At 50.4% G+C, this 11,811-nt stretch overlaps 7 protein-coding genes across 7 annotated transcripts; 4 read left to right on the forward strand and 3 right to left on the reverse strand.

Moving 5' to 3' along the window:
• Positions 1–42: 42 nt before the first annotated feature.
• On the forward strand, positions 43–1,233 carry PHATRDRAFT_45899 (predicted protein; the record flags this gene model as incomplete). The annotated part of the gene is made up of 3 exons (XM_002180045.1): positions 43–119; positions 183–650; positions 743–1,233. The coding sequence occupies 3 exons, from the start codon at positions 43–45 to the stop codon at positions 1,191–1,193; spliced, it is 996 nt and encodes a 331-aa protein (XP_002180081.1). The 3' UTR covers positions 1,194–1,233.
• Positions 1,234–1,616: 383 nt separating this feature from the next.
• Positions 1,617–2,542, reverse strand: PHATRDRAFT_12401 (predicted protein; the record flags this gene model as incomplete). Its single annotated transcript, XM_002180240.1, has 2 exons — positions 1,617–2,231; positions 2,327–2,542. Coding segments are annotated over 2 exons (831 nt in total), but the record flags the coding sequence as incomplete, so codon positions are not given.
• A 727-nt stretch (positions 2,543–3,269) lies between these two features.
• Positions 3,270–4,629, forward strand: PHATRDRAFT_45901 (predicted protein; the record flags this gene model as incomplete). Its single annotated transcript, XM_002180046.1, has 1 exon — positions 3,270–4,629. Exon 1 carries the CDS (start codon positions 3,367–3,369, stop codon positions 4,627–4,629), a length of 1,263 nt encoding a protein of 420 aa, XP_002180082.1. The 5' UTR covers positions 3,270–3,366.
• A 342-nt stretch (positions 4,630–4,971) lies between these two features.
• PHATRDRAFT_45902 (predicted protein) lies at positions 4,972–5,845 on the reverse strand (the record flags this gene model as incomplete). The annotated part of the gene is made up of 1 exon (XM_002180241.1): positions 4,972–5,845. The coding sequence occupies one exon, from the start codon at positions 5,843–5,845 to the stop codon at positions 4,994–4,996; it is 852 nt and encodes a 283-aa protein (XP_002180277.1). The 3' UTR covers positions 4,972–4,993.
• Positions 5,846–6,330: 485 nt separating this feature from the next.
• Positions 6,331–8,148, forward strand: PHATRDRAFT_54495 (predicted protein). Its single transcript, XM_002180047.1, has one exon. It carries the CDS (start codon positions 6,505–6,507, stop codon positions 8,110–8,112), a length of 1,608 nt encoding a protein of 535 aa, XP_002180083.1. The 5' UTR covers positions 6,331–6,504; the 3' UTR covers positions 8,113–8,148.
• Positions 8,149–8,393: 245 nt separating this feature from the next.
• PHATRDRAFT_45904 (predicted protein) lies at positions 8,394–10,497 on the forward strand. The gene is made up of 2 exons (XM_002180048.1): positions 8,394–8,968; positions 9,047–10,497. The coding sequence occupies exons 1-2, from the start codon at positions 8,498–8,500 to the stop codon at positions 10,328–10,330; spliced, it is 1,755 nt and encodes a 584-aa protein (XP_002180084.1). The 5' UTR covers positions 8,394–8,497; the 3' UTR covers positions 10,331–10,497.
• A 460-nt stretch (positions 10,498–10,957) lies between these two features.
• Positions 10,958–11,644, reverse strand: PHATRDRAFT_12510 (predicted protein; the record flags this gene model as incomplete). Its single annotated transcript, XM_002180242.1, has 1 exon — positions 10,958–11,644. A coding segment is annotated over one exon (687 nt), but the record flags the coding sequence as incomplete, so codon positions are not given.
• Between the last annotated feature and the right edge of the window lie 167 nt (positions 11,645–11,811).

The following is an 11,811-nucleotide window of genomic DNA, read 5'->3' on the forward strand; positions in this document are numbered from 1 at the left end:
ACAAACCCCAGAGCATCACTCTACGTTTACAGTCAACAGACTATGGCTACGGCAGCAACATCCGTCACCAAATCCACCATTCCCAAGTTTCGCTACTTGACCGCATGGTTTTGTCCCTAGTAAGTACGGTGGATCAAGGAATAAGTTCGATTGGGAACGCCCGGCGAACACAAAAATGGTAGCCTTGTCCCTGCAATGGCCAACAAACGTGCTTTCTCACACAAAATGTGGGGCGCTGTTTGTTTTTTGGTGGTTCCTGCAATCGATAGTGCGCATCGTGCGACGTTGGCTTTGGAACACCATCAGGGTCGTGTGGACTACGAATCGGTCGAAGCCTTGGGTTGGTATCAAGGTGACGACGAAAAGAACGTCACTGGAACGGGTAAGGAATGGTACTACCACTGGAAGGCGGACGAACTGCTACGGGTGAACCCTTCGGCCTTGGTTCCCACCCTCATTCCCATCGACGCGACTACCGATACGCCAATCGAAGAAAGGGCGGTATTCGAATCACTCGTGGCGATCGATTACATTGATGCCGTAAGTGGAGCGACCGGAACAGATCGATTGGTATCCGTAGACCCGTACCAGGCGGCGCGGTCGCGTATCTGGACCGATCGAGTCAATCGTGACTGCTGTTCGCCGTACTAGTAAGTCCGTACCGACGCTTCGGAAGAACATCAGCGTTGTCCTTCTGGTTGCTCAACTTAGTTTTCGCGTGTTTTCGTTCATTTTCGTTCAGTGGCGTGCTGGTACGCAAAGAAGACGACGAGCGACGAGAACATTTTGCAACCCTGGTCAAAGGACTGACGTCGTTTTCCCGGGAACTCGAAAAGACGGACGGCCCCGTCTTTTTACCTGACGGGCAGCTTTCCAACGTAGATTTGGCACTCATTCCCTGGGCGTTTCGGTATTACGTGTTGCAGCATTACCGTGGTCCCGATTTTGCCATTCCACAGACCCCCGCACTGCAGCCATATCACGCTTGGTTCGATCACGTTATGAATCTGGAGCGTGTCCAGCGGACCCTGCCCGACAAGGACCGGTACCTCGCGCATATTTTCAAATACGCCGATGGCAGTGCACGATCGCGGGTGGCCAACGCGGTCCGTCGTGGAGTGGCAGCACACGAATTAGACGATGACAAGGACGAATCACACCCGCACACGAACGAAACGAATACCAAACCATAATTAATCTCCATAACTTGGGCTCTTGCCTATGATTTTTATTCTACAATGTTTCGGCTTTGCATATGCATGCTTGTGTTACACGGCCAGGGGGCGCGATTCCAGACTGAGCGCCTCGTGTTGCTCGGTCAACTGTTCGACACCCACCGCCATGGCAACGACCTGTTCGACGGCTTTTACAGCCGCCGGAGGTAGCGAGAGGGGCGGTATCGAGCGAACCACGGATGTCGAGTTTGGAGCCGCCGGGGTGAGAGGCAAGGGCGACACGTACTGAGGTGCGTGAGTGGTACGCAAAGAATCGCACGCCGCAACCGGCTTGTACGTGGGCGAACGATTGCATTTCTCTTTCGATTTGAAGCACTTGCTCGACAATCCCCGTCCCTCCTTTTCTACAGCTTCACAGCACTTTGGCGTGCGATAGGGCCGACCCTTGTCGAACATGAGTAACTCGCCCCGTTTCATTTCCGTCCATCCCGCTTCTTCCGTCAACGGTTTGGTTGTGATCACTGCGACGCGATCGTTCGGTTGCGTCACAGCCGAAAAGTCAATGGTGTAGTCCACATCCAGCAGTCGCGCCGTCGAAAAGGGCGGCTCGCGCACAATGTAGTGCAGGCCGTTCCACACGGTGGAACCGGACCGCGCCCCGGGCCAGGAATAGGCGAACAACGTGTATTGACCACAGCCGAGCAAAAAATTGAAAATGGTATCCTCGCTACGGCCAGCAATAATTTCGTCGCAGATGTGGTTCAGAAATTCGTGTAGGACGGACAAAGTCGGCAAGCCTTCCGGAAATTCGGCTTTGAGCGCGTTCAATATGGCACAAAAGGCCGCTTCTGAATCTGTATCACCAACGGCGTTGAAATGGACGGTATCGGATGTTGTTTTACCGAGGAATATATCCTGGTCCGTGTTGGCGAAGAGAGGCATGTCACCATTGTGCGCGAAACTCCAGTTAATCCCCCAGAGTTCCCGGGTAAAGGGATGCACGTTTTCGAGTGACACCTCACCCTGAGTAGCGTAGCGAATGTGGGCCAACATATTCTGTACGGGGGCGTGTAAAAAAAAAAAAGAGAGCAGGTTTAGAGGCAGGGAACGAGTAACGTAGGGAGCGGATTGTCTCCGCAGAGAAGACGTACATAGGTTCGAATGGGATAGTTTTGAATAAGTTCGGCAATGGGACTTTGACACGCGGGTAACGTATCGTGAAAACATCGCAAACCTCGGCCTTCGTAAATAGTAGCGCCCCATCCGTGCGAATGCTTGTCGGTCTCTCCACCTCTACGGCAGAAGCCTTTGAGCGAAAAAGAAAAATCGGTGGGAGCTGCGCAGTTCATTCCCAATAGCTGACACATAATCCAAAAAAAAAGTTCACCCCGAGTTCGTGGAGTGATGTATGCGGTACAGACTTTTCACGCCTGCTTGGAATTTTGTGACACCTCCGATGCAAAATACGAGATCTGGACGCTCAATCGATCGGTCACTCGACACGGGATGAGTTCTAGCGAAACAAGTACTGTCAATCAAGGCCATATACAGAAAAAGCGGATGGAGGCCTCTTTTGAAACGCGAATCAGAGCAGTGTCAAGATGTTTTGGTAATAAAGCCGGAGAAGAAATAGAGGGGAGAGCAGGGAAAGTGACGAGTTGTTCGTGTTCTGCCAGAGCTACTTCATTCGCCCTTGCGGGCAGTATTTACGTTTTTACAGGTTTGGGGATGCCACAGAATATTCGCCCTGGTAGAAACATACGTGGAACTTTGTGTTGCGCACGTTTGCGCTCCGAGGTCAGACGCACAAACTAATCGTGACACCCGCTTGGTCCAATAGTGGCTATATATCTCGTCCTCTTTGTCTCTCGCTCAAGTCTCCTGTTATTATTTGTACTGTGTCTGCGGAATTCAATTTCGCCCTATCGGATTGACAGTTGAAATGTGTCCGGGTCTTTCTGACTTGGTGAGGAGAGAATCGAACCGTTTTGTATAGAATGAAGAATTCGGAATTCGGTCTAAACTTGTAGTCCGGCGTACAGGAGGAACGCGAGCCCCGACGAAACCGAGCTTCTCCAAAATTCGATTTGGGGACCATGGCGGTGCCGTCCCTTCCAATTCCGACAAAGCAAACGACAGACTCCGGGAAGCTTCAATCATACACTGTTTTGTTGTCGATTAACGGGAGATAATGGAAGGTGCGGCTCCACCTAGGGGGACCAAAAAGCCGCGTAAGAATCGCCGACGCAACCAGATCCAAAAGAGCCGTGGACCGGCGGGAGGAGGAGCGCTGCGGGGACCACCGCCAGCGCCGCAAACCAAACTTACTTTGCGGGGTATCGGCAACGTCAATACGTTTGGTACGGTGCAGAGCGTGGGGACAATGATTCGGCAAATGATACAACGTGCGAACGACAAACTAAGACTCGAAAATTATCAAACCATGTCCATGGACGAAGTGTCTCTCACGAAATTGATCACCAGCGAGCAGACGGCAGCTGTCGCTCGTTTGGAATGGGAAAGAAGACTCAAACCCGGAAACACGGGAGATTCTTTGGATACGAAGGAGGACACTGAGGTAGCGTTGGAACAGGAAACGGCCAAGCTGGTGGCGGGAGTAGACGAGTTGTCGGTGGCCCCTACCAAGACCAGCAAGAGTACGTCCGATCCTGCTAACTGCATCGTGGCAAAGATTTTGTACGTCGTCCCACCAAAAAGTACGCGACGTCGGGGTGAAAAGCCCGGCAATGCGTATGTCATGCTTACGACTCCTCCTTTGGAATCCGTAAAGTCACATCCGACTACGGCTGTACCCAGGGTAGCCGAGGATACCAGTGTGGCTTCAGCAAGGCCTTCCGAATCGATACCACCTCCTACCATCTTACCTATTCTACCGGTGGATTACTCACGCGAAGTTGCTCAGCGACGTCTCGCCTTGTTGCGTGCCGTCGAGGCCATGGAGGCCGTGGCGCTGGAGGACGCCAAAACGCAACAAATGTGGATGGGCTGCGTGGTAGCAGAGTCGGAGTACGGTAAGATGTGGAAATCCTATCCATCAGGCGATCGTTTGGAAGGAACCATTACAGAGACTCCAGCGTATCGCGAGTTTTTGGAATCGCAACAACGCACCAAAGAGGAGCGAGAGAATCGCCCCAAGCCGCTCCCGGGTGGCGGTGTCGGTAGCGTCACAACCGTGAACGCAGGTGCCGACGGAACCGGGCAGTCGGTGCAGATGCCCGTAGCCGCCCTGGTACAGCATTTGCAAGCCAAACGAATCCAGGAAAAACATCGCCAAAAGGCACTACAGAAGGCCAAGAGTAAGACAACCAAGAAAGAACCCACGGCGGTGTCCAACGGAAAGAAAGTCAGTGAGAAAAAGAAAAATCCAAAGAAGAAAAAGAAGGCGAAGCAAGGACCGTCAGTTGTGACGGTGAGCAAGCCGCCTGCTGGATAGAGGAACATGAATGAAAAATGAACTAGTATATGGAAATGCAAAAATGACCGTGATTGCCAAATGCGCATACATTCTTTCCGAATTTATGGATCTCGGTTATAAATCTCGGGACTGCCTTGCAGCAAGACACAGGATGCTACAGTACGTCGTTGAGGACTGAACGCCAGATGCGAGACGAGTTGGTGCTCATTCATGCCATTAAACGACAGCAAATGCTAGTAAGTATGGTGTGGGTTGCAAGGATGCCTCGCTAGGCATATTTTGAAGATTTTTGGAGGTTCCAAACTTCAAAAACAGACTAAAGGTGAACTTTGGTTGTTCTGGTATAAAACGCTTGACTGTGACTTCTATTGGCAAAAGCCCTCTAGACACGTTTTACTTTATTCTCGTTCAACTCGTTGCCGTGGTGTACTTTTTCGATACCCAGTAGCTTCCGACGGGCCTTCTTTACAATTTTGATGAACCAGTACAGATTCAACACATTGAAGAACATCCCGAAAATGAAAGAGACCGGAAACAAATAGCTTGGGAAGCATTCCTGGTAGCGAGGTGACGACTTTTGCTCCATCATTGTCCACATGAGGATTAACCACATGTAGGGAACGATTACAATTCTGCAGGAGAAAAAAGTCAGCGCAAAGCCCATCTGATTCAACAGTGAAGCCGTTTCGGAAAAGAAATCAGCCTTGACGATAGCCAAAAAGGGCGTCGACGCCTCCATGAGCAGCATTGGCGTAATTATATGGGGAACGTCGTGCTCACAAAAGAAGGCCATAATCAGTAAGGTTGCCAGTCCATGCAGAGCAAAGTCGATGCCAATCGTCAAGCCGTCCAGCAGATCAAAAAGAGAATATCCCATGGTAATCGCTGGTAGAATGCGATGCAAGCTGGTCAAAGGCGGGGCACATTGGCAAGACCGGAGTGGTTCTGGAGTGCCTGTCAAGGTTTCTGCTGCAAAAAGATCCAAATAAACACAAAGAATACTCCCCAGTGAACTGATGAGGGCGTGCAACAGGGCGTACCAGTCTACACCACGCTTTTTCTGAAAGATGACACGAATCATCCACAACGCAAAGGTGGTGGTGATTCCCACAAGCCGCAGGTTCCAACTCTGGGCCCCGCAGTTGTCCAAAAAAGTTGTCCCCATCAAAATGGCTCTCGTCATCGGGTCGAGCCCCGCTTGTTGCAACAGTCCTGCAGAAGACATGGCGGTCATCTTTACCAATGTGAGTACTGCTATTTACTCTTCACTCGCCTTGTTGTGGCAATACAACAAAAAAGCTTGTTATTTGTGTGTCCCAGCCAAGTATCTAATCACTTGCTTGTACAGCCAAGGCGAGAGTGGAAGAGACTGTCTTGAATTCGTTCGTACAGAGCCCACTCGATTTTCTCTACACATATCATGCGGCACTGAGTTTACGGCTAGCGTCGGCAACGACGACGTGCTTCCACTTGTTCTTGTTCACATGTCATGACAGGCAGTATATACCTATATTCGCTCAGCCAAGCACATGTCGAAGATTCCTGCAGGACCATGTGAGAATCTCTTTTTGAAACCCCTTGTAACCCGGAAATTACTCTGATGAAACGGTATTCAACGTCATTAACAGTCGAATTTTGCCATGCGCCTTTTAGCTGCGTACCGATAACGACACGGATGTCGAAACCTCAACCTATACTGCCTTCACAGTGCTGCCAATCCAAGACTCCGCTTCGTGTATTGGCGTCCACATCATCATGTTAGTATGATTATAACCTTCGCTCTTCTCCGTATAACGACCAGGAGAGCTTGCGGATTGTGTGCTTAGGCTGGACTGCGGAGGAACTGGGTCAGCGAACTTCCTGGAGCAGCTAGGCAATCTTCGCGCACCTAGAATGGAAAAGGATATTGAGTTGACGGACCTTCTCAATACCGAAGACAATCAGGAACTATTTGAAAACGGTCCATCTCTACACCATGGAAAGGTTCCGTTGGAGACAGTTTTTTTTGCTCGACGACTTCTTTACGTCTCTCATTTTTTTGCTCAGTTCGCCGAGATTGCCTGGCAATTTTGCTTGACTCTGTTCCTCTCAGCGTGTACGCATTATCAATCCCTCATTCTGGTATCGACCTACGGCCTCTCGTTGGGGTTGGCGGTTTGTTTTGGTGGATCGAAAATTGGAAGGTTCATCGATCAAACAGATCGACTTTATGCTGCTCGAGTGTTCATTTGGTCGGGGAATCTTTCCGTTGTTGCGGCTACTGCGTTTTCTTTCATTCTGCTTTCCCAAAGCGACGAGCTTGGCCCTACAGAACAAATAAATCAGGACGAAATCTTGGAGAATTCATCGTGGTTGAAGAGGAGATTCAATGGCGTTCCTCTGAATTGGTCTTCTGTGCTTGCATTAATTGGTATACACGTATTCGGATCAGCCGCACAAGTTTTAGCACAAGGATTCCTTGTAGCTGTGGAGCGGGATTGGGCTGTCGTATTAAGCCGAAGCGCTGCCGAAAGTTTAAGCGCCAACGAACCAAACAGGGATGACGTCGGGCATTCTTTCTCCATATGGCTGTCGGATACAAACGTTGCTATGAAACAAATTGATCTTGGCTGTAAGGTTGCCGCCCCCGCAGCAGCAGGCTTGCTTATTCCTTTTTTCTCAGGGGAAGCTACACCATCCCCACACGCGCTTCGGTGGGTCTGTATCCTCATTGGTATTTTCAACACTGCAGCATTGGTAGTGGAGTACGTCTGTACAGCACGAATTCATCAATTGCTTCCGGCGTTGGCGAACAAAGAGGCCGGTTTGGAAAACGCGTGGCAAAATGATAGCTGTATAGGCATGGAATCAAGAATGGAAAACAAGAGTATGCAGAGAAGCCCGAGTGCACTCCGCCGACTTTCTTCTGAACTGGGGATCTACTTTGAAGAGCGACCCGTATGTTGGGCAGGGCTGGGATTGGCTTTATTATATCTTAACGCCTTGACGTTTGGAAACGGGATCATGACAGCTTATCTGCTCTACCGAGGAATGGATCTGAGCAGCGTAGGAGCGTTGCGTGGTGTTGCTTCCGCCATTGGCCTCTGCGGAACGTTTGTCTATCACTTGTCGGCCAGCCGCTTAAGCCTCGAAGCGACCGGGATGTGGAGTATTTCGTACCAGTTGACTTGTCTTGTCTTGTGTATACTTTCGCTCCTAACTTCGGTAAAAAGATGGGCTTTCATTCTCTTGGTAGGCGGCGTGTGCCTGAGTCGCATCGGTTTGTGGGTGTTCGATATTGCAGTCACGCAAATGCAACAAGAGCAAGTTCCGAACGACCGACGAGGTGTAGTGGGTGGTGTTCAGCAGTCTCTAAATGCAGGTTTCGGGCTTTTGATCTTTGTTTTGGGTTTCTTCTTTCCTCATCCTCGGGACTTTTTTGTGTTTGTGTCAACTGGCTTTGCGAGTGTTGCTTTAGCGACGCTACTTTTCGCGTTCGCCGTTTATAGAGTTAATAAATGAGACATGTACTGATAGTGAGAGTCAGATGTATTTGCCATATCGGATTGCCAATTTTTTGCGACGATGGATCCAAAAAATCGTAGTACGAGTTGTTAACGGCCCTTATTCGGAAGACGGGGGGCCATTATTCGGACGCCGTAGAGCACGAAAGCTAAATAACTCGATATGATTGGTAGGAAGTGTCGCAACTGAGAGAACCGTGCCGCGAAAGCTGTCACGGATCCGGAGAGCTCATGGCAGGCTGCTGCTTTTGATAATTATTCCTTATTAGTAGAGAACACTTGGCATGGAGAAGCGAACCGCGAAAACGTTGTAGACGTCTCTGAATGCCTCTGACTGTGAGACCAAGCAATTTTAACTTGATTTAAAGAAACAGGGACACATCATGAGTAAAGCGGAAGACTCGACGCATCGGGTTTTCTTACAGAGACAGAACAGTCTGCAAGAAGTTGCGATGGGGCAACTCGAGCACCATCGTCGGCGCCGTGCACGGTGGCTGACCGATCATCGATCCGTGCGTCGTACAGGCTCGTTGCGAGATTCGTTTCAGTGGAGACGTAGCCAGGAAAATAGCTCGAGTGTACCGAAGGGTGCGGTCTCGGAGCTCGGCTTATCAAACTGCCATCTAGTGCTATGGACAGGAGACGTTCAAATCGGCACTCCGGGACAAACGTTTTCTGTTGTTTTTGATACAGGCTCGTCCGACATCTGGGTGCCGTCGTTGAAGTGCGATGATTTTTGCAGCGAATACGAAGGTTGGCGCAAGTATGATGAGACCGCGTCCGAGACTTTTGCCGTCGCCCTCAAAGATACCGACGACAACATGTTTTTCTCACAATATGCTGATGGCGAATCTGTAAGGAGAGCAAGATTTTCGAACGAAACCACGTTATTGATACACAGCTCATTTAGAGAATTCCTTTGTATTTCACAGGTCGCCGGCGAGCACGCCAAAGACATTTTTCGGATTGGGACCTCATTGGAGATACCAGACCAAATTTTTGCTCAAATCAGTCGTTTCGAAAATTACAAATCTTGTGCTGGAGAGGAAGGCCTGTTTGGCCTGGGATTCTCTGAAATTTCTTCGCACAACTTCCCAACAGCTATCTCAAATTTGAAAGGAATTTTAAAGAATCCCGTCTTCAGTCTTTATTTAGATTCATCGGAAGACGACTACCCTGTCGAAAGCTTGATAGATGAGCTCGATGCTCTCAAAGGCGGCGACCCGCAACCCGTGAAGCATGCTCTTTCGGCAAACTCTCAAATAATTTTTGGAGCTGTCGATCACCAGCATTATGAAGGGTGCTTGCATTGGCATGAATTGGGACAATTCCATGATAACGAAGGTGATATATTCAAAGGATACTGGGACATCAAATTAGACCATGTCCGTGTCCAGGGCGTCGATCTGCCCAGTAGCGAAATTGCAATTGTAGACTCGGGTTCTACGTTTCTGGTTGGCCCTTCCGACGCCGTCAGCGCGATAGCGATTACAAATGAGATGGATTGCTTCGATCTCTCAAATCCAGACGAACCGGAATTTGTTGATTGTGACTCCCCCGAAGGCTTTGATGCTGCCGCGGCGGATTGCGCCTTGCCCATGTATGATCTGGAATTCACGGTAGACGGCGTGACGCATCGACTGACGAAAGAAGATTTGCTTGTCGTAGTCGAGACTACACTGGGGCCGATTTGTATTCTACGCGTGATGTCTGACCTGCAGCTCCGCGGTTGGATTCTGGGGGACATTTTTTTTAACCGGTACTACGCCGCATTCGATTTCGAAATGAATCGCGTAGGATTCGCCCCGAGGGTTCAAAACGCACTGGGTCAGCCGTGTGAAGCTGACTGGCCTTTAGATATTCACAACAAAGGCCAAGGCTTACCCACACTCAATCCGGCCACTGTCCTTTCAGAAACATTGGCACCTGCATTGGCGCCGAGCATGTTGCCCTTGCAAAATCAACCGTCACCAGAGGCTTTCGTGTCAAGCGAATCAACTACAGTGTCTCCTACCGCAAAGGCCACATCATCGATATCTTCTGCATGGTCGAGTAACGGTCCACTAGCGATAGGACTAGGATGTATTGGTGCGACACTCGTGTTGGCTCTCCTCGTAATTGTCCGTCGTCGGCGTCGCAGTCACGGAAGGTTTGAAGGACTGGCCGACCATGATTTGGATTTGCAACATGAGACGGAACTACCACCAATAATGTAGTGGCTCACATCAGCCACGGATAATCACATCTCAGTTAAGCTCACACCAGATTGGTCAGCATACAGAAGTGGCCTTCGAGAGTTTACAAACACATGACCCTGTGGTACGACTAGTGGGTAGTAGTTAACAGGATAGAGACCCGTCCGGCACAATGAGCCTTTGCATTTAAATGTTTTTTCATACATCACTCGCAACAGCTTCAGGTATATATAAAGAAGGCAGCCTGTCCTTTCACTGCCATCCGTTCGAGGTGCAAGGTGAAACGACACACTAGAACGTCCTAAGGCATGTGGCATGCAAATTACAGTAGCGGGTTGCTGGTCCCAGACGAGGTGGAATGACACACTACAAAGTCCTGCCTGCTAGGCTTTGCGAATATGAATTCTAGTAACGGTTTATGCCGATCCGTGACGAACCCTTCTTGAGACTGCTGTGGCGCAATCAATCTTTCATAGCCAACATCAGTAGCTAGCCATCGTGTATTTCCCAATACTAATTCAAGTAAGCGGTAATTAATATAGTTTACGGGCGGTACAAAAAGCGAATCGTTGTGATTTCCGGCAGACATCGTCATGCTGGTTGATAGCGCCCGTCGGTCGCCCCCGGATTGCCACAGCTCTGGAGATCCACCACTAGGACTGAGAAGTTGTCGGAGGATCCACAGGAACGTGCGTGCTCACACAGATTACGCGCCGCCCATTTGAAGCGATCCGTGTCAATGTGGAGCTCTCCGTCTTCCATGGCAAAGGAGGAGGCAATAACCACGTGGGCGGCTTCCTCATTGTCCATGACATCCCAAACACCATCACTGGATACTATTAGAAACCAATCGTCCTTGCCGGTATCGTATTCGCAGATTTCTGGTTCGGCAGTAATGTAGGGCTTGAGAGAAGCGTCCCCGACACTGCGCGATACGGCCAAGAGTCCCTCGACCCGCCACCTTCCCCAGTAGATGACGCGGCCGCCCAGATCCGAGATCCGGCGTGTTTCGTCCGGCATGCCTGGTTTGTGATCGCGACTTAGGCGCACCACCGAGCCGTCTTTGCGTACCACAATGGCGCGCGAATCTCCCGCATTCGCGCAGACGATTCGTCGGCCGCCCACCATAGTCACGGCGCAGGCGGTGGATCCATCCGTCTGTCCCGAGCGGACGAAATCGTCGTCGATGGAGGTAAAGGCGTTCTTCATGGCGTAGCCGAGATCGTAGGGATAGGCTTCGTCGTTGCGAATGTAGGCCGATATCCAGTCGGCACAAAATTGCGATGCCTTGTCGCCGCCGTGGCCGTCGAAAATACCAAAGAGGGTGAGGGGCATGGTGAGGCGGCGAGAGCGTTTGGAGCCGTAGGTGACTTCCACGTCGTTGGAATCGGCATTCACGGCAACGGGGCTGACTTCGACTTGCACCGCGTCGAGGTCTTCAATGACGTAGCTGCAACGAGAAAAAGCGAGAGTGAGTGTCAGGTCTCCCGGTCAAGAGTGTT

This window comes from Phaeodactylum tricornutum, chromosome 8 (genome assembly GCF_000150955.2).
Source record: "Phaeodactylum tricornutum CCAP 1055/1 chromosome 8, whole genome shotgun sequence".
Taxonomy (NCBI): domain Eukaryota; phylum Bacillariophyta; class Bacillariophyceae; order Surirellales; family Neidiaceae; genus Phaeodactylum; species Phaeodactylum tricornutum.

Excerpts from the sequence above, each read along its gene's own strand:
- PHATRDRAFT_45904 (XM_002180048.1), top strand. The coding sequence starts at position 8,498 with ATGAGTAAAGCGGAAGACTCGACGCATCGGGTTTTCTTACAGAGACAG. Across the intron at positions 8,969-9,046 it reads AATATGCTGATGGCGAATCT|GTCGCCGGCGAGCACGCCAA; the intron begins GTAAGGAGAGCA and ends TGTATTTCACAG.
- PHATRDRAFT_54495 (XM_002180047.1), top strand. The coding sequence starts at position 6,505 with ATGGAAAAGGATATTGAGTTGACGGACCTTCTCAATACCGAAGACAAT.